Below are 20,921 nucleotides of genomic sequence, written 5' to 3'. Positions count from 1 at the left end.
TATCTTATGTATCTAAGTATCTAGTTTATAATTCTGTTAAAAAGTTATGCTTTTAAAGTTTTAAAAATTTAGCTTCAGTGTGTTCCATATCCTGTTCGGCCTGCGACCTAAGGTGTGTTTTGGATTTTGCCCCCTTGTGCGATTGAGTTTGACATCCCTGGTGTAAATGAACGTCCGTCATGTTCAGGGTTGACTGTGTTCTGTGTAGAAAATGTGCCAGTGTGAGCATTTTCTGATAACGTCCGCAGACTCTTCTCACAGTTTCAAAACAAACTCTGCTTTAGACACAGCTGTGCAGCAGTCCAGCAGCAGAACTCTGCTGGAACACGCCGAGGTTACCCAAGAGACATCAGAGGATGCAAGCAGAATGTGGGCGGGGCCTCAGACGATGGAGAATATGACAGTGAAGCATCAGGGAGGGAATGAAAGAAGCATGGCTGTTTGTAGAGAAGGAAACTGGAGTGATGTAATCACTTCACCTCTTTGGACCAGAATTCCTATCTTTGAACCTGGAAACCTAGAATCCATGCAAAGACCAGAAAGTTTTTTATACAATACATTAAAGCATTTCAAATGTACTAGTTAGTTTGATTGCAGTATGCAACCAAACTGTTGTTCTTCCGTACGTTTTTCGGCCGTCCATATCTCCTGCATACTTCATGTGGTTTCTGCCATTCAAGTATCAAAATGTTCAGCTCATTAAATAAATTATTGCTCTCTTTTAAAAAAATTTTCTGCAACTTATGTTTTTCTGCAATTTAGCAAAATGACTGCAATTTTTGTCATTGAAATATATTGTAAAGGCTCTTCTGCAACTCCAAACTTTCTGCAATCCTAATTTCTGCATACTTTATGCTACTTATTCAAACATGCTTGTGTTCTGCTATTTATGGACTTTTTAGCTGTCTTTAAAGCTAGTTAATATCTTTAAAGCTAGCTAATATTTGTCTTTAGCTAACATTTTAGGAACATGCTAGCTTTTTTGAGTGGCACCCTACACTAACCAGCAAATTTAGCGAGCTCCGCTGCCCAACAAACCAGACTACTGAGCGCCCACTCCAACCAGTGTGGGCACACACAGATGGGTGCACCATGGAACATGCGGACAAACCAGTTCAGCCAAAGGGAAACCATTTGGGGCCCACAATAAAATGTTTCGCTGGGTCAAGATGGCAGCCTCTTACCATGATCAATGGTCAGTGAGGTTGTAGTCTTAAAGCTGGTGATTTGAGAGTGAAATTTCATTAAGGTTGCTTTACACAAAAGTTTTTATTTCCTTCATTGTGGGACAGTGTAAAAATCATCCCATTTCCCACTTTTCCACAACATGGCTGCCAAGCCGTAGGTCCTGTGGCCATCCCATAATAATTTCACAACTTCCTTTGGAAAGCCCTGACATGAGTGTTTTAGTTTGGTTAGTTAACTTTTACTTTTAATTTTAGCTCCATGAGAGATTTTTACTTGGTTCATTTTTTTGCCAGTGTGTCTCGCTGTCATGACATCATTTTGTGTGTGTGTGAGCATGGTGGCGGGGGGTGTTACTGTGTGGGTTACTGTGTGGGGGTGTTAAAATTAATTTTCTCCCAGTACCTGGTGCATAAAAATTTTGGTTAGTTTTTGACCATATGCTGGGGGAAAGTTTTCCCTCAAAGGTGCAGCAAGAGAGAAGAATTGCAAAAACAATCTGCCGCAGGACACAGTAATAAAATTCCTCAGAGTTTCATGTCAAAGGAGGCAGAAGGAGTGTGATTATAACTCTTACATAGACGGGAGTGCAAGGAGCAGAGGGAGGATCCAGGAACCTCCTGGGAGGTGTTCTGCGTCCCCTCCCCTCTGTCAGTGGTGCGATTTCAACGCTCTGCTTAGCGCCTGAGCCCCGCCTCTGTGCCATGTATCACGATCAGATCCCTCCGCCTATTGGTTCTCTGGACCTGTCACCTTTCCCCCAGCAGCAAAAGCCTGCCCCGGTCAGAGCCGGCGCAGTGTGGACTCTGGCCTGCCGGGGTGGAAGAGCAGTCTGAGCCATGGACCCAACCTTGGTGAGAGTGAAGCTTTTCTCTTTTGTATTGAGGCACTGACTCCTCTGGTTTGGTTCTAGAACTTTTTACATTTTGACTGTTTTTGTGCAGGTGATCTCGGTGTTGCTGGCCATCGCCGTGTTGGCAGCCACAGTGCTGTACTTTCTGTCATCAGGCTCTGCAGAGGAGAAGAAGGCCAAAGGACCCATCACTCTCCAGGACCCCACACTGAAATATCCACTACCTCTGATAAGCAAAGAGGTGAGCTCCAAACTCCAGTGTTAACAAGAACAGCTGTTTTCTCTCAGAAAAGTGGCTCGAGCCGCTTTTCTCCTTTAGAATCTACTGGAATGATCGTGTTAACGGTTGGAAAGTTACAGTATATCAAAGAACATAAACACTGGAGCTCCGGTGGTTTAACAAAACCCAGAAGAAACTGTCCAGTTCTCCAGCCGTTTGTCCTGGTTTTAAAGCAACATCTGTCCTTGTGCAGGAAATCAGTCAGGACACAAAGAAGTTCCGCTTTGGCCTTCCCTCTTCATTCCACGTCCTTGGACTGCCAGTCGGTAATGAAGTTCTCTGATAGAAGTCTGGAGTCGTCTGCCATGAAACAAGAAGACAAAAACAGATAAAAAAAGTGATCTGTCCTCTACACCAGGTCAGCATGTTTACCTGTCGGCTAAGGTGAACGGGGCTCTGGTGGTCAGACCCTACACTCCAGTGTCCTGTGATGAAGATCAAGGTTTTGTTGACCTTGTGGTTAAGGTACGTTTCCTCGTCAAATTATGAAAATAGAAGTTGTGTGGGAAAAAAAAATATACACAGATATTGGGGTTTTGAGTATACAAAAAAATTCCTCCCAAAAAAGCTAAAAACTAGTAAAATGCACCTTTTACTGTAGGTTTATTATAAAGGCACCCACCCGTCCTACCCAGATGGAGGTCAGATGTCTCAGTACCTGGACAAAATGGCAATTGGAGACACCATTGACTTCAGAGGGCCAAATGGGCTCCTGGTGTATCAAGGGAATGGTATGGCGTCCTGTTAAAAGCCTTAGTTTAACCTGCTTTCACCTGCAGATGGTGCTGTTCCACAGCGGAAATCTGCTGTCACTTACACTTCCTAAATTGGATTTCTGTCTCATTCCGCAGGCCGGTTCTCCATCAGAGCCAACAAGAAGTCAGAGCCAAAGGTTCGGAGGTTCAAGCACGTGGGAATGATCGCAGGAGGAACTGGTACGCTTTGACATCGTTCTTGTCTCATGGCAGATGCTGTGGTGAAGTCTGAGTCCCATTTCTTTAAAGTCCCCTATGTCATTTTTTTATGATTATGAAGGTTTTAACCAAAATCCCACAACCTAAATGTCTTAAAAAGCCATTTTTCATGTTGATCTGAAGCCTCTGTTTCCAAAATCTCCTCTGAGGAGGCGTGGCTTTCGGGGCTGAGCAGCCATGTCCCTTATTCCCCTGTCTGATTATGATAGCTCTGCGTCTTGCTAGCGTAAATCTTCACCGCTGCTACATAAAAATGTCCATCAATATGGGTAATGTCCAGCCGTATGGTTCTGATCCAGATGTCAGCTGGACGAGGAAGTGAAGATCTTCATGGACAGAACTTCCTCCAAAATCCTGATTCTTTCTCCTTCCAGTTCACCAAAGACTCTTTTAGCTAATTCTCCAATGTTTATTGACTGTGATCAATACATTCAATCATTGGTTTCTCAGAGTTCTTGATAAAATAATCAAAGCTAACATCAAAATGCTCTTTCATTGATTTACAATCCTTTCCAACTGCGGTCAAATGAGCCGCCGTTCACATTTCCGTGGTCACATCAAGAAGCTCCGTGGAGTCTGGTGGAGATTTTCCAGCGTTCTCAGTCCTGCTACCGTAAGTATTGGATGAAACTCACACCAAAAATCCAGTGATGCTGATTTGACCACAGAAATGTGAACGGCGGCTCATTTGACTGCAGTCAATGTGAAGATACCATCTTCTCTTCTCCAGAACCTGAACTAGACACTAGGAACAGATGAGGGTTTAGTGCATGTGCAGCAGAGCTGTTGATGGAAAGAAGATCATTCATTCAAACAGAGTCTGTCCAAGACAGTTTGATTGATTTAAAAGGAGAAGTACTCGGAATTGATTTCTGATTACATTTGTTCTCTTTTAGAAGAAAAATGACACACAGACATGTTAAAAACTCAAAAAACAGGATTTTCATTAGAGGGGGACTTTAACTCACACATGAAGCTCAAACACAAGACAGTATAAAAAAGTCAGTTTCAGCATGATTTCAGCAGAATCTGCAGCCACATCATTTCCTGAATGTTGTCAGTTCCTGTTGGAGATCTGGTTCACCTGTTCTAGAGCTGTCAGAGGTCCTGCAGAACAAGCCCAAACCGCCCCACAACATGAGTTGTTGGAGCTATCCATGCGTTCATGGATCTATTTGTTAGTGGAGGCATCAGTATGGGGTGGAGCAAGAAGCTTGTGGCTCGCCCAGCCTATATACTACCTATTTACTACTATGTAAAAATTAAGCTCTTTTAAAAACAGCATTTTTTTCATTTGCTGCTGATTCACAATGATCTAGATAGAGAAATACTTGTAAATTACATTTTAGTCTTAATTGTATATTATGTATGTCCTCCATCATCAGAAAAATACCACAAGAACATGTTAAATTCCTTCAGACATCAGACCAGTGTGCAGCACAAACTGTTTCTCTATGGTCCAACTGACTGTAGTAAGGTCCAAAACTCCGGTTTGCCAAATTATGAAACCAGACTATTTTTCTCTTATTTTTCCCATAGAAAATTAATCATGGATGGTAAAATGTCCTTTTTTACCTGTGTCTCTGTCCATCTCAGGTATCACTCCTATGCTGCAGCTGATTCGCAGGATCACCAGTGACCCCACAGACAGCACCACATGCTCTCTGATATTTGGCAACCAGGTCATCAGTGTGTCAGGACCTTTTTGATTTTCATCTTCTTGTTTTTGAGTAAGCAGACCCTAAAGAGTAAACGTGTGTTTTGTTTTCCTCACATCAGACTGAGAAGGACATCCTACTAAGGGAGGAGCTGGACGAGGTGCAGAAGAACCATCCGGATCAAGTCAAGCTTTGGTACACGCTGGATAAACCTCCACAGGGTGAGGATTCAGTGAATCACAACGTAGATTCACGCACCGCTTTTCTCCTTCAGAATCTACTGGAATTACATCGATCGTGTTAATATTTTAAAAAATTACATATTAACGATTTTGTGTTTAAGCGTCACTGATGGTGCCTCAGGTGTTAAAAGGTTAAAGTAAAACATGTATGTAAAACACAGAAAAGGATTTGAAATCTTAAACTTTTAAACAAAAGCTCCAACTGTTATAGCCTTCCTATTTTTGGTTTTACATTACATTTCCTTCGCACTGAAGAGAAGAAATCCTGGGTTTGACTCTTAAAGATGTTACTGCACTGGATGTGATAATCCTCCGACTCAGGTATTTGATTTGAGAACTGAATATTCAGACAGACCAACAAAGATGGAAAAAGAAATCCCTGCAAGGAGATGAAGCCAACGCCGAGTCAGAGCGGCTCGGAAAACACTCCCGTCTTTCCTGCATAATCCTTAAAGTAGAGGGCGATAATGAGCATAATGTTGTTGCATAATCAGCCTTTGAAGGCTGCTTCTCATTGCATCTGCATTACCGGCAGAGCTGAAACACACCAGACCTTGAAAACCTTCCCCGATACAGTCACACTGTTGTACATGTTACACCTGCAGAAAGAACATTTTAAGCAAGTTTTCTTGGACCTAATGGAAGACTAAAGCTAGAATTTAATCATATTTAAAGTGTTTCCATAAGTTTGGTCTTCACATTATTCTGTAGATATATTCCCAGCCAGCAAGGCCAAGTGGGCCCCATATGGTTTAAAAATGGGCGTAAAATGTGGGCCCCAATTTGGTTTGTCTGCAGTTTCTGTGGTGGCCCCACCACTACGCTAGCCACCCTCCCGGTGGACGGCGTAGCATGCTAGCAAGGCCCACTGTAGTGAGCTAGTGAGCTCCGTTGTATTGAGCTATCGGGATCTGCTGGATCAAGCTAGTGAGCTCTACTGTAGCAAGCTAGTGAGCTCTACTGTATCGATCTAGTGAGCTCTGCTGTATCGAGTTAGCGAGATCGGCTGTATTAAGCTAGCAAGCTTCATTGTAGTGAGCTCTTCTGCAGCAAGAAGCAAGCTCTGGTGTATTGAGCTAGCGAGATTGACTGTATCGATTTAGCGAGATCTAGGAAGCTCTGCTGTAGCTAGCTTCACTGTAGTGAGCAAGCAAGCTTCGTTGTAGCAAGCTCTACTGATGCAAGATACAGAGCTTCTCTGTATTGAGCTAGTGAGAGCTGCTGTATCAAACTAGCAAGCTTTGCTGTATCAAGCTAGTGAGATCTGCTGCAGTGAGCTAGCTATATCTGCTGCACCAAGCTAGCAAGCTCTGCTGTAGCGAGCTAGCCAGCTCCACTGAAGTAAGCTAGCAAGCTCCTGTGTATTGAGCTAGTGAGCTAAAAATGTAGCAATCTAGTGAGCTCCGCCGCCACCGCGTGGCTGGCTAGAGTAGCGAGCCAACCCACTGAGTACCCACTTAAGCCAATGTGGACAAACCCATTTGGGGCCCACATTTTCTGCCCACTTTTGTGTCCCACTTGGTCTTGCTGGCTGGGTTAAAACGTGCTCAGATGGATGCAATTTAATGTTGACATCTAAGAAAAGAAGAACTAAAAATTAGAATTGTATCTATCTATCAAATGCTAAATATTTGATATGCAATTGTGAATCATTAAAGTATTTGTTTTTCAAGGTTTGTTTGGTTTTCTTTAGGCTGGAAATACAGCTCAGGATTCGTGACCTCCGACATGATCAAGGACCACATTCCTCCTCCATCCTCCGATCTGCTGGTTGTCCTCTGCGGTCCCGCTCCGATGATCAAGAACGCCTGTCTGCCCAATCTGGAAAAACTGGGACACGCACAGGAAAACATCTTCTCCTATTAGGGGGAATTCACCTCCCATTTAGTACCACAAATGACCTTGTGAGGGATGGTGAAACAGCTCATGTATCTGCTGTCCAAATAATCTCAGATGTTCTTTTATTATTGTTTGGAATAAAGATGTAATATCAAGTCATTCCAGTGATACTGAGAAAGAAAATCACTAAATACAATAAAGTTTTTTTTCTAAATATACTTTGCTCTGCCTTTAGACATCAAAATCGACGTTTCTTATTAGACTGATTATTCAAAAGTGGGTCTAATATTTAACCTTTTAACACAGGAGCTCCAGTGTTTATGTCATTTGATTTGCTGTAATTTTTCCCATTAACACGATCAACGTCATTCCAGTAGATTTTGAAGGAGCCGCTTTTCTCCTTCAAAATCTACTGGAATGACGTTGATCGTGCTGATGGTTCAAAAGTTACGCCACAGGTGTGAAAAGGTTAAATTACGTCATCATTATTAAACTTTTTTTTTGTTTTATGAAGAAAGCCTAAAATGATTTTTTAAACTAGATTTTTAATCTTATTTTCAGAAATTTTACTGTCCAAAAATATTAGGTTGAAATGTTCCATAACATTTAGTTTACTTCACATAAAACTGTTAAACTCCCACTTTACAGGTTAAAACATCAGTTTCTGTTAATTCATCAGCACATAATACATTAATTGTACTCTTAAATACAAGTATTATTTTATAGTCCAACTTTTTTTTTTTTTTTAACAAAACTAGAGTTTCCTAATACCGGTGAATGCATCATAGAAAGTGGGCGTGTCTTAGCCAACATGTCTGCCTAGAGTTTCTATGAAAACTTTGAACATTTTCGGAGGTTTTGAAGTTGTTTTAACGCTCGGTTTTAGCAGGTCAAATGGTTCGTGAACGCAGCGCGGACCTACTCCCTGGTCGTGGCGGCAGAAGACATTCCAGCTACGGGATCTTAGTGATGTTAATCTGCGCGAACCTGCCGGCTGCGGACTGTGAAGGCATCAGTCCGGAGAGATGCCTGATCTGGGGTCCGGGGCTGGACCCAGACGCGGTTCTGCCCGTCCGGTACTTTTTCATCCAGGCTGTAGACTCGGAGGGGAAAAATCTGACCATTTCTCCAGGTAACTGTCTCCAGAACGCCCCGGTAAAACCATACCCACAAACCGGCTCCGTGTCTGTTTTAAACGTCGAGAGTTTTAATTCAAAAGGTTTTGTCAAAGAAAATCAACAGATTCTATATTTTAATCTGTCAATAATCGCTGGGTTCATTTGATTCTAGTTTTAAGTCGGTTTTGATTGTAATTGGAGCCTTTCTACGAGTCCCAGAGTGCTATGGTATTCTGCTACGGCAAGCCAACAAGGACATACATTTTAAATGTAAAAAAGCAAAACAAAAACTTCATTTTTTTTAAATTTACAGTAGACTGTAGACATGACAAAACATGGCATTATATATGTATAGATGTGAAGACAAAATGAATTCAATTTAGGCATTAGTAAAAGAGAAGAAAAAAACCCCACAAACTACAACAAACCAAATTAGCAACATGAGAGATTTTTATTATATATATATATATATATATATATATATATGTGTGAAAAAATTTCTAATTGCAGTCAGAAATTAAATTTGAAGGCATTAATATATAAATAATCCCAACTAAGATTATCCATAAATTAAAGGGTAAATAAAAGTCACACCAGTCCAGGTAAATTGACAAACAATTTAAACATTTAGTAGCGTTCTTATTTTTTTATCTTTTCAAAAGATTTACAGAAAAGATTAAACTTATTTTTAAAAAACAAAATCTTTTTACTTTCTTTCAAAATGTGAATAAAAAATTACCTAAATTAACTAAATGGTTGAAACGGCCCAAATGTCTGACTGCTGTCAAGCCAACACCAGTAATGTCTGGCAGCATTCAAGGATTGCAAAGACAGATTGTTTTCACAGTTCTTTCTTGCTGCGCCTTTGAGGGGAAAAAACCTCCGTCACAAACTCAATAACTCAAAAACACCTAGGACCTGGTGAAAAGGAATTTTGGGCATAGTTAACGACCCACAAAAAAGAAGAGAAATGTCATCACAGCAAACAAAACTGTCAAAAAAAATGTATGGGGCTATAAAAAAAATTCTAAAACCACTAAAAAAAAAGCCAAAAAACACGTGTTGGGGATATCCAAAGGAAGTTTTGAAATGATTATGGGATGGCCATAGGACCTACAATCCAGTTGTTTTAGAATAGACTGAAATCATGACAACTGATCCAGACAGGGGGATGTCTTAAGGGGAATAGCAAGCCAATTAGGAAAGAACAAAAAGGAGAAATTTGTATGACTCTGGGCCACTCCATGTCTGTTTAATATGACAGACTTTGGTTTGGTCCAGCGCGCTGAAGGTACACAAAGAGAGATACCTACAGCTTCTCCCTTCCCCTACATTTAGTCCTCCAAACGGAGAGTTATGGAAAAGTAGTAGGTGTGTTTGAGATGACCCTGCGCCTCGGCTGCATTGTTGGCGAGATCAAGCTGCTGCAGGAGGGGGCGGGGAAAGGCGTCTGAGATGAGGGTAAACGACAAGACTGTACACCAGGGGTAGGGAACCCTGGTCCTCGAGAGCCACATTCCTGCATGTTTTCCAATATACCCTGCTGTTGCATGTTCTTATTGGCTGGACTCACCTGAACCAGGTAATTGTTTGAGTCCCTACTCATGTCAATTACCCCTGCTGTACAAGAACAAGGAGTTGGGGGTTGTCCTTAACATTCGGTTGAATTTTAATATGCCACTCCTCCTAGTATGATCTGTGCTGTTATGTCTTTTATATTATTTTTAACATCTGTCAGAGTGAAACAGATAAAAAAAAAAATAGAAGGTGGATGAATTTCATGCGCACTGTCACAAATAAATAAAAAAAATAGAAATTAAAGATAATTTTAAAGACAACAGTAACACAAATAACCACAGATTATTTGAAATCTTATTTATTATTTCATCAGTGATTCCCTGTCTTTCTGAAAAAGTTACAAAATACACAGATTTCCTTAATTTAACGCCAGTTATTCCTGATCAGTGTCACGTCGAATTACAAGAACTTTCAGGACACAGTTTCCCACCATGCATTGTTTTGTAGTCCTCAAGGCGGCTTGCAGCCAGCGCTGTACCCAGTGTGTCGTCACATTCGGATGTTACTAACCCTCAATGACTAATCAATATTCACTGGTCAGCTAGCGTTAGCGCGTAGCTGCTAGCGTCAGCGCGTAGCTGCTAGCTGGCATTAGCATGTAGCTGCAAGTTAACATTAGCAGATAGCTGCTAGTTAGCATTAGCATGTAGCTGTTAGCTCGCATTAGCACTTAGCTGCTAGCTAACATTAGTGCATAGCTGCTAGCTAACGTTAGCGCGTAGCTGCTTGCACTCGAACACTACATAAAAATCGGTTTTAGAACTTTAAAAAGGTCACGCAAAAACAAAAAATCATTACTTATATTTCAATTCAAACTTCTTTGCTTCAGAACACACCCACGTGAAGAAATGCTTTTCCCCTCTGCAGCACAGCACGACAGTTTGCCCTCGTGGTGGAGAAGTAGCCCTTAGAAAAACTATCTCGGTCACCACTTTCCCGTCAGATTCAGATTCAGCCTAATTCTTTGTTTAAACCAAATTGTTGAATGTGAAGCTTCATTAAATATTGTTAATCTTACAATTTGTTATTTGTTTTGTTGAGCTCAATTTTTTCCCAAATAAAAACCAGGGGCACAACCGGGCACAACACAATCAAAGAAATCAAAAAGTTTACTTTTGCAAAGTCTTTCTAAAAACTAAATAAGCTGTGTTTCCATTATACGAATGTGCAAAACTTTACCTAAATTATAGAAATAGAATTTCACAATTGCACTGTTTCCATTAAATCATAATTATGAGAATAAACACAAACCGACACTTGCAAGAAGTTATTCAAAAACATGGCGACGGATGTGACGGGCACTGGCATCATCATCATCTATCAAAGGAGATGTCAGCGTCTTATTTAGGCCATGGAGCGGCAAGCTAAGTTAGAGAGTTTACGAATGAAGAGATTTTGGGAAATGGTGATTGTACTGAGGAGCTCAACAAGCCGCTTTTCTCCTTCAGAATCTGCTGGAATTATGTTGATCATATTAACAATTAAAAAGTTGCAGTAAATCCATGAACATAAACACTGGAGCTAAAGGGTTAACTGAAATTTGTCAGTCTTTAAAAGCTTTTAACACAACTCTCTTCTGTGTGGTGTTCAGGTAAAGACGCATTTAAAGTAAAGATAAGTCCTCTGGACAGGAAGGAGCACGTCCGCATCCACGTCCCTCCCCCCCTGGACAGAGGCGATGGGTCTTTCCTGATGAGGTTCCGGCTCTATGGTTCTGCTCAGGCGGGCCTGAAGGTCGAGGTCCTACACCAGCAGGCTGCTGTCGCCAAATCTCCGTACACCATCCAAGGTTTGTGGCAGAGCATCCCGGAAAATTTAAGATACCAGAAATCTTCAAGCCTCAAGAGATCTGACGGCTGATCTGTAGACACCAGGAAAGGTTTTTGAGGACAGACCAAAGTGTTTTGGTGTTTTTAACATGTTCTTGGAGGAGATTTATAAAGACAATTAGGCTTAAAACTGCATTTCTAAGTAATTAGTTATTCAAATTCTTGTGAATCAGACAAAAAAATGCAGTTTCAATCCACAAACTCCCTGCTCTGCTCCATTCAGATTTATCCACTTGTAGACAAATAGATTCATGAACGTCTGTTTTCCTCGTCTGAACTGGAATCTGGATTAAAACTGTAAAAATGCTCCAATATAGATTGCTTGTTAGCTTGGGAGTGTTAGGGGCTGGAAGCTAGTGGGAGAGAGTGTAAACAGAGAACTCTCAGTTATGGATGACAGGAAGGGGGGATGAGGTTCCACCCACATTTCTGGGGCGAATTTTGATCAAACTCCTGCCGCTCTGCAGAAACTATGTCCTACAGCAGGGGTGTCAAACTCAATTGCACAAAATCCAAAACACACCTTAGGCCGCGGGCCAAACGGGATAAACATTTTTGAACACACTAAAACTACATTTTTAAAACTTCAAAACCGCAACTGTTTAACATAATGATGAAGCAGATATATACCTGCGATAATGCTAGTGTGAATGCTGTGAGCTGAATTTGGCCACTGAAGATGCTGAAATTGATAGCTGAAACAAAGAAATGTCGTGAAGAACTTTGGGTTTTTAGTGTCTGGTTTACTCTCTCAGTTTAAGTAGAGGCTCTTTTTCCTTTGATGATCTTCAGGCCCTGTCTATCACGAGTACTGTGACTGTCCCGAGGTGGACGCCTCTGTGTGGCGGGGCGCCATGGAGTGTCCTACAGAGGAACCTCAGGTTCTGGCGGACCTGAAGGCTTTTCCCGCCGTCTCCCTGCAGCAGCTCAGGGAGGAAGTTCCTCGCAGGTTCGCCAATCGAGGAGGTCTGATCCACTACGCCGTCATCGACAACCAGCTGTTCCGCCGCACTCTGGGGAAATACACCGACTTTAAGATGTTCTCTGATGAGATGCTGCTGTCCCTAACCAGGAAGGTGAGCTCACACCCCGGCTGGTTCTGCAGCCCCCACAGATCCCTGAACTGTGCCTTCACTCCTGAAGGTGAGGCTTCCAGACGTGGAGTTCTTCATCAATGTGGGGGACTGGCCCCTAGAGACCAGGACGGAGGGCGCCGTTCCCGTCTTCTCCTGGTGCGGTTCTGTAGAGACTCGGGACATCGTCCTCCCCACCTACGAGGTCACACACTCCACCCTGGAGACCCTGAGAGGCGTCACGAATGATCTACTGTCTGTGCAGGGCAACACAGGTAACGTCCACACCTGAGGAGCCGTGACGGGTCAGGTCTGTGTCTGCTGAGGCTCTGACTCAGTCTGACAATAGATGGACCCAATATGTGATACTGAAAGGGTTTGATTCCTCAATCAATGCATGTAGCAGACTCAAACCAATGGAGAGTGTAAACCGTACAGATGCTACAGACCACACTCTGGCGTGACCTTCCCTTGTGTCCACACGTCTCTCCTTCTGCACCAAAATCTCCATGACTTTAGCTCAAAATTCCTTCTCATCTTCTTTTAGTTTTTGAAACTAGTTAAAACTTTTAAGCTTGAAGCTCTTGAGCTTCATTTTTGGTTTTCAAGTGTTTGGAGCTGAGAAATTCCTCCCACCTTTTTCACATTCAGTCACAGCAAAACAAGAGATTACAGACGGCGTTGCCAGATAGAGTCAAGGTTTTCCAGCTCAAAAGTCATCTAAAAGCAACCAGGCTTCATAAAAACTACCAACAGTGTTAATTAATGTTCTCATAATTAGCCGTTATTAATCATCAATTATTTATTATTTCATGTTTTGATTGAAAGTCTAACTTTGAATCTTTTTTAATGAAATGAAATTTTGCAGTCAGTCAGAGCAAAAAAGAAAATGACAGACTTCTATTGAAATGTATTAACAACCAATGAAGAAGAAACATCAGCTCAAATATCAAGAATTAAAAAAAATATAAGAAGGAGAAGAAAAAAAACTCACAAATGATCAAATACTAAAGGATAGCTTATTATTATGAATAAAAGTGGAAAATGTTCTTACATTTTTATTGTTCATAAATATTAGTGGTAAACTACTCCTTACAATACATCTTAAAGAGTGATTTGATTTTTAAAAACGAATCCTTGTGGAAACACAAACATTTCTAAACATTAAGAAGTAAATCAAATACTTTATTACTACCTGAGATTACTCCAAAAATTATTTATTTTTTTATTTGTGTATTGACAAGTTTTTCTTCTTTTTTATGACACCGAAAGAAAAATTTTGCTCAAAACTTTAACTTTATTTATAAAGAACTTTTCATGCTCATGTTACTCAAAGTGCTTTAAATCGCAAAAACGTTTTTTATTTTAAAAACCAAAATAAAGATTTTCTCACACAAAAAAAACATAAAAAAAACAGAACCATTGGTATAAAGTAGAGGTACTCCATTTTCCTGACTCATCGAAGGCCCGTTTCAGTTGATTGTAAGCTTCACGCTCTCTTTTATAAGCATTACCGGGATCACACTGGACAGAGGCCGCCTCCATTCGGCGCCCTTGTTGACCTCTGTTGTGGTTCACACCAGGCGCCCAGCGCTGCGGTCCTCCGTGGAAGGCTTGCGCCGTGCAGCGGATCGTTTTGGCGTCTGGTCTATTTTTGTGTGCGAGCCGTGAGTGATCCGTGTCAATTCTGACAGGAAGTTACATCAAGATACATGAGGAAATCAGTTTATTTTCAAAATATAAGCAATTTTTCACAATAAAACATCACAAGTGACCAATTCGATCATGTTTTTGACACACACACTTCTCTCTGTGTCTCAGATGAATTAAAGAAGTGTAGGCCTACTAACTACTCGCTTCTTCTTAGCAGAGACATGGAGTAATATTTTTAGGTTATCAACTTACCCATGATGGTAAAAACAACAAAAATAGCGCCTGTCGACAATCGTGGAAAAATGCTCGTCTGGTGTGAATTGCTGGAGAGAGCGGATGCCACGTGCACTCCGGTTCGCAGCGCTTCTGCGTCCAGTGAATCTAGCGTAACCTTTGACCTCCTGTCAGGACCTGTGTGGGCCAATAAGACGGAGCGGGCGTTTTTCCGGGGTCGGGACAGTCGTGAGGAGCGCCTCCAGCTCGCTCTGATGTCCAAGAGGAACCCGGAGCTGCTGGACGCCGGCATCACCGCCTGGTTCTTCTTCAGGGACCGTGAGAAACACGTGGGAAAAGCCCCGCTCGTGGGATTCTTTGACTTTTTTAAGGTGAGAGCAAAATAACAAACCTAGTCAACTCAAATCAGTTGATTGCATTATTCTACATAATGAATCTCCTGACCTCTTGCAGTACAAATACCAGGTGAATGTGGATGGAACGGTTGCAGCGTATCGGTTCCCGTACTTGATGCTGGGCAACAGTTTGGTCCTCAAACAGGACTCTCAGTATTATGAACACTTCTACCTCCACCTGAAGGCAGGGACCCACTATGTCCCAGTGAAGAGAGACCTCTCCGACCTTTTGGAGAAAGTCCGGTGGGCCAAGGACAACGATGCTGAAGCTGAGCAGATGGGCCGAGCTGGACAGGAGGCGGCCCGGGAACTGCTGCAGCCCAGCCGCCTCTACTGCTACTACCACACGGCGCTGCAGGCGTACGCCGAGAGGCAGACGGGACGGCCGCAGCGGCACCCGGACATGGAGCTGGTGCCTCAGCCGAACGACCACATGGCCGAGTGCACATGCGCGCGGCACGGCCTAAAGGCTGAGGAGAAGGACGAGCTGTGAGGACCCACGCTCCACCATGAAGAGAAGGACACCTCTGCGGTTCACATGTTTTCTGGGTCGGGAATGAACCGTGCACACGCTGTGACACAGAGAAACCCTCCATACAGGCAGCCACTGAAGGGGACGGCTGCTTTTATTTATTTACAGTAAATGAAGTTAGAGACGCTGTTACAGTTCCAAAACATGTGCCTTCAGAACAGAGAAGAATGTGTCTTATTACAGAATATTTACCAGAATTTGAAATAATTTTTAGGGAATCTACTTACAAACAACCAATGACTGTAGATGAGAACCGGAACTAGAAAACTGGTTACTTCCAGCTCAAACTAAATGAAATCAATTCAGTCGCCATTTTTATTTTATTTTTTGCAATACGGTTGTTGCCATGTTGGAACCAGACGCCAGTTAGCAGTGATTGGTCCAAGTCGGTCTGAGTCATGGTTTCTATAGCAACCCTTCCCACCAATCAAAAAGTGAGCTTGTTGGAAGTCCACACCCCACATGAGCATCTGTCAATCAGATGTTTAGAACGTGAAGCCACACGCTTTTATTGATGCATCTGATTGGTCAGTTTATAACTTGAATAATTTGAACTACAGAAAAAATATATTTAAAAAAATAAAGAATATGTTTAAAAAAAGTACCAGAGCAAGAATGGTTACTCTGACAAATAGAGTGACTGAGGAATGGCTGTTTACACATTGGAGCCAGTGAGTAACTCAATCCAGTTCTCAAATACAGTCAGTGCATACAACACACTCATTGTAACTTTAATCCTTGGATTTACATCATAGGTTGTGTCCAAAATCCCCCCCAACCCCTAACTACAAAAAAACTACCGTATATAGGCCGGGACTATCTAGTGCCCTGGATTTTAAAGATAATTTGGACGCGATGTTCACTCCTTTTCTTTCGTTTTTCCAAACACCAGATATGACATCATGATTTCACAAAGTGAAAATTGAATAAATACAAACATTTCACGACATTTATCTATGACTCCACTGTGTTCTGGTGATGAAAATGTGGATGGTTTATTCAAATATTACATTTAAACACATTTTTTTGTTCAAAATTGTTCGACCACAATGCATTGTGGTCTATATTCACTAATCTAGTGAGCATCGATGCACGCTAGTTTTTCACAAAGACCTCTTGGGAGATTTCTAGTGCACTCGATTTTGGGTTTAGTAGATATGGACAGCACTAGAAAATGGCGAACCCATTATGTAGTGATAAGGGGGATTCGGGTACAACCAGAGTCTAATTAAATGGAGTTCATTTGTTTAAAAAGGCTGTAATGCCTTAGTATGAAGTTGATTAGCATTCTTGTTTTTTCCACTGTGTTTTATTTTATTTCATTTATAAAGTTTTAGGTTCAGATTTGTAAGCTTCCTGCTAAAAACCTTTTATGGGACCAAAAACGCTTTACATCAAATGTCATTTACACACAAGATAGTTGTTTCAGGGTGAGTGGGGGTTGGGGTGGTGGACTCCACTCTTACTTTTCAGTGTAGCCCAGGTGAATCCTGTGTTCCACCTGTCATTTTTGAAGGTGCATTTTTGATGTAGACTGTTGGTGAAGACATTATTTTGTAGCATTTCTTCATGAAGTCTGCAGCAGGGTGAATCCAGAACTGTTTGGAGTCTTTCTCTGACCCTGTAGGGATCTTCAGTGGACTGGAGCCACAGTGTCAGCAGCAGCTGCAGCACCGCCTGATTCCACCTGTTACAGGTGAAGTCACCACTCACATCTCAGAATGTCCACTTTAAAGGGGTCATACCATGAACAATTACCTTTTTGAGCTTTTAAGGGTATTTACAAGTGGAGAAAATGAGCCGACTATTTCCTGGTGGAGAAAGGGAGCGACGAATTGGGTTTAAATGTGGATTATTGAGCAAAGGCAGAATGGTGCACATGAAAAGAACTTTCGGTACAGAGATTAATGATGCTTCTAAGAGAAAAGAACTGTTCACAGCCAGTGCTAATTACAACAATGTTCTTATTATTATGACTGAATTTTACAGCAAAATTAACCTGTTAGCCGTCACCATTGCCCGGGCCACACAGTATGTTCATCGATTTTTTTTTTTTTTTTTTAATTAAATGTTCTTTTTTTGGGGTGATACCCTAACAAGAGCGAAAGGCGGAGCTTCAAAGATAGTCGTTTTACTTCTGGATATGGAAAGAGTTCACAAAAATAACTAATATTTCATGAATAATTATTTTTTTGTGTTTCAAATGTTGTATATTATCATGTATATTGATGTAGTTCACTCCGAAAGGCTTAAGAAAATCAAGGTACGGCCCCTTTAAAGAAGCACCAGCAGGTTTAGATGAAACTAAATCATGAACAAGAAGTTTTTGTACAAGTTTTTGATTCACTGTTTGTGTGCTGTAAAGACACAAAGAATGAAATGTTTTTTTGTGTGTTCTGAAAATAAAATGTATTTTCTCCACAATGCTGCATTCTTAGTCCTCAGAAAATGAATGTTCATATTAGTGAAGATTGAAGTCAAAGTCTAGAGAAGGAAATTTATAATGAAGTAAAATCTGAACAATAAAAAATAAAAATGTGTCTGAGCTGAAGTTCTACTGGAGTTCTTATTTGTGTTTTTTAAACTTCAATCCTGAAAAGTTCTCCATAGAAGAACTTTTGACAGTGACTGTGAGTGTCTCAAATCCATCTCAAACCCCTCTCAGTTTAGTCTCCAGGAGTCAAAAAGGAGAATATGTTTATGGAATATTTGTTCAAAACATTTTTACTAATTTGCTAATCTCCTTACAATTTTACATACCGTTTTTCCTAAACTAAAAGTTGTCTCCTGCTTCTTATGATTTGCCAAAAGCAAATTGAGATCAATCTAAGATGACTTTGAGACACAGAGATCAACTCTGCCACTATTTACAAAGAAACCGTTTTGGAATCTCCTCTCAGCTCACGGGTAGCTGCTTGGACAATGTAGTCCTCTCACGGTGAGATGTTTGGGTCATCATGTCTTCATCAGGATCCACTTCAGCTGAATTTGATCACCAGCGTGAGGGGGTCATCTGTTTTTCTGGTGAAAATGGTCCTGATCATTTCCAATGGCGTATAAAAATGCCTCCAACCTTTGAAGAAGTTCTCAATGAAGATTCTGTCTATCTTGTTAGACTTCCCGATGGCTGCATCAAAGTTGTTGCTGAGCACGCCGTAGATGTTCTCTTCGTCGTCTGTTTTCCCGAAGAACAGGAAGAGAGCGTAGCAGTCTTTGCCGATAGAGGAGCAGAAGTCCACCATCCTCTCACACGCATTCTTGTTCCTGGACGCCATCCGGGCCATCTGGATGGATTCGCTGCAGACCTCTGTTGTAACCGGGCTGGCCTTAGCTCTCTCCCTCTCAGGTAGGTGTAGGACCTGTACGGCAATCTGGGTTTTGGGGTTCTTGGTGGGTTTCTCCAGAATGGCCCACACCCAGTCAGCGCCCAGGAGTATTTGCTGCTCGGGGGTCATGGCCGTGCAGTTGAAGGTGTTGGTCAGGTTGACGCTTTGAGTTATGTATGTCATCAGGAAGACCTGTTAGAAGAAGAGACGTTGATGTTTGATCAGGTATTTCTGACGTATCCTCGAGTTTCTACCTGAGTTGGAGTGTGGAGACTCGGCTGAAACTTGTCCTCTGGATCTTTGAAGAGAAGATACTCCTGGGTTCTGGCTGAGGCAGCGGAGATGCAGTTACTGATGAGAGGTACGTAATCCTCAGGCTTGGTGATCTGGGGCTTCATCAACATGGTGAAAATGCCTGGTTGGTGTTTGGTATGGGGATCCAAGGAGGGAGTGCTGTTCTTCTGACCCATAGTGGAGTGGTGAAGGAGGTTAGAGAGCAGTCTCCCTAATACACTGTCAAGATTAGAGTCAGGCATTAAAAATATTCACTTCAAGGTGTTTTCAGCATCAAAGCTTAGTTCATCATTCTGGTCCAAGACTCACCAGGATGGTTCTTGGAGCTCCTGCAGGTCCAGTAACTGTTGTCTGCTGCTGTCTGCCGTCCTGCTGAAAAACACATCGTCTGCATGTTGATCTGTGGGTGGAGATCAGCCTTAACTGTCCTCATCTGTGCTGGACTTCAAGATGAGGACTTCAGGTCTCTGACTGTGTGGGTGTGGTGTACAAGACCTGCAACTTGCTGAGTCAACAAGAGACTTGTATTACAAGTTAACTTAGCAAGAGAAGTAAGCCCGAAGGGTTTGATTAGTAAATAAAACGATTAAGTGTCTCCTTTCAGAGATCAGAGAAAGTGTGCAGCTCAGAGCAGAAGATGTTGCTTTCGCAGTCATGTGTTCATTGATGCTGAGCTTCATTTCTCTCTCAACTGGGTCACAAAAACAGTTTGTCTACTTTTGTTTGTGCAAAACTCCATGATTTGGTTTTCATGAAGATGTTCTTAATCTAAAAGTTTATAGGAGGACATCAACAGTCAGAAGAGGAGGCATAATCAATGTGGTTCTCTGTAATAAATGACAGTGTTATTTTAACCCTTGTGCTCTGTCATGGGTCCAGATGACCCCACCCTTACATTGATGTGTGATCCCTCCCATGACAAAGGTGGACAGGATTTTGTGTCTTCCATGGACACCAGTGAAGATAAAAAAATCATTGAGAAAAAAGTTCAGCAAGCTGTCTTGTGGGGTCCAGATGACCCCACTTTTAATGTAAACATGCCAAAAAGGGGTGGGGATAGCATAAGGGTTAAAGGGTGACCAAACACTAAATCAACTTTTTGGCTGTTGATCTCTATAAATGGGGCTTTAAAAATGCTGTTGGTTTTTGCCGAATTTTTGACAAAGTAAAATATAGTTGGCCGTTAGCTTTAGCATGGCTCGTAGGTGTATTGGCTTCAGACTCGGAAGTTAGAGAACAGAGGTTGAGTATAATTGGCATTGAATCCATTAAACTCCGTCCTGGTGATGGATTTGCAATGAACATTTCACTCGGGATTGTCTGTTCAGCGTTAGCTTTTATTAGCTATGATGCTAGCAGCATTTTACCATTCTCAGACACAGTTCCCCTTCGGACCTGCAAACCCTCAACTGCGCCGGCAGCCCTGCTGTCAGGCAGTATCAAAGCAGCGTCTTGACCCAGCGACCCGAAACAATAAGGTTCTGGACCATGAACGCTGGCCTCGGGAAAAGGGGGAGGAGAAAAATCCTCAACCTCCTCAGAAAGTTCTGTGGAGAAACTTGCATCACTTTGACTGGTACCTCTCTCCATATTAAAGACTTAGCGTACGTTACATAAAGCTAACATAACTGTCAATCATAGATCCAAGACACTCCTCCCCCACTAGCCCCACCCCTTTTTGGCATTTTTAAAATCTGGGCTAATAATTGATTCAGCCTCCACCTGCCTTGTTTGGTTACCCTTTAAAAATTCACATTTAGAACTTAGAAAATAAAAAAACTATAAAAAACAAAACTCTCCAAACCTTTTATATAATGGTCAGTTTTCACCTCCACAGGGCAGTTTGATGAAAAATAAA

General features: G+C 41.8%; 3 protein-coding genes across 4 annotated transcripts; 2 read left to right on the top strand and 1 right to left on the bottom strand.

The window, feature by feature from the left end:
* The first annotated feature begins 1,897 nt into the window (after positions 1–1,897).
* On the top strand, positions 1,898–7,240 carry LOC112141127 (NADH-cytochrome b5 reductase 2). The gene is made up of 9 exons (XM_024264181.2): positions 1,898–2,039; positions 2,130–2,279; positions 2,512–2,584; positions 2,677–2,783; positions 2,920–3,049; positions 3,170–3,253; positions 4,889–4,974; positions 5,072–5,171; positions 6,886–7,240. The coding sequence occupies exons 1-9, from the start codon at positions 2,025–2,027 to the stop codon at positions 7,056–7,058; spliced, it is 918 nt and encodes a 305-aa protein (XP_024119949.1). The 5' UTR covers positions 1,898–2,024; the 3' UTR covers positions 7,059–7,240.
* Positions 7,241–7,751: 511 nt separating this feature from the next.
* poglut3 (protein O-glucosyltransferase 3) lies at positions 7,752–16,335 on the top strand. Its single transcript, XM_024264185.2, has 6 exons — positions 7,752–8,163; positions 11,319–11,516; positions 12,349–12,632; positions 12,700–12,904; positions 14,691–14,887; positions 14,970–16,335. The coding sequence occupies exons 1-6, from the start codon at positions 7,926–7,928 to the stop codon at positions 15,402–15,404; spliced, it is 1,557 nt and encodes a 518-aa protein (XP_024119953.1). The 5' UTR covers positions 7,752–7,925; the 3' UTR covers positions 15,405–16,335.
* A 169-nt stretch (positions 16,336–16,504) lies between these two features.
* On the bottom strand, positions 16,505–19,582 carry rep15 (RAB15 effector protein). Of its 2 annotated transcripts, XM_024264221.2 has the most exons (3): positions 19,373–19,582; positions 19,024–19,282; positions 16,505–18,961 (listed from the first exon to the last, which is right to left on the bottom strand). In XM_024264221.2, exons 2-3 carry the CDS (start codon positions 19,237–19,239, stop codon positions 18,422–18,424), a joined length of 756 nt encoding a protein of 251 aa, XP_024119989.1. In that variant the 5' UTR covers positions 19,240–19,282; positions 19,373–19,582; the 3' UTR covers positions 16,505–18,421. The 2 variants fall into 2 exon arrangements, with proteins under 2 accessions (XP_024119989.1, XP_036068121.1); XM_036212228.1 differs by having other exon boundaries at positions 19,024–19,582.
* Between the last annotated feature and the right edge of the window lie 1,339 nt (positions 19,583–20,921).

The sequence above is a fragment of the Oryzias melastigma genome, linkage group LG6, assembly GCF_002922805.2.
Source record: "Oryzias melastigma strain HK-1 linkage group LG6, ASM292280v2, whole genome shotgun sequence".
Classification (NCBI taxonomy): Eukaryota; Metazoa; Chordata; class Actinopteri; order Beloniformes; family Adrianichthyidae; genus Oryzias; species Oryzias melastigma.
The sequence above is the reverse complement of the archived record's forward strand: the minus strand, read 5'-3'. Positions and strand labels throughout refer to the sequence as shown.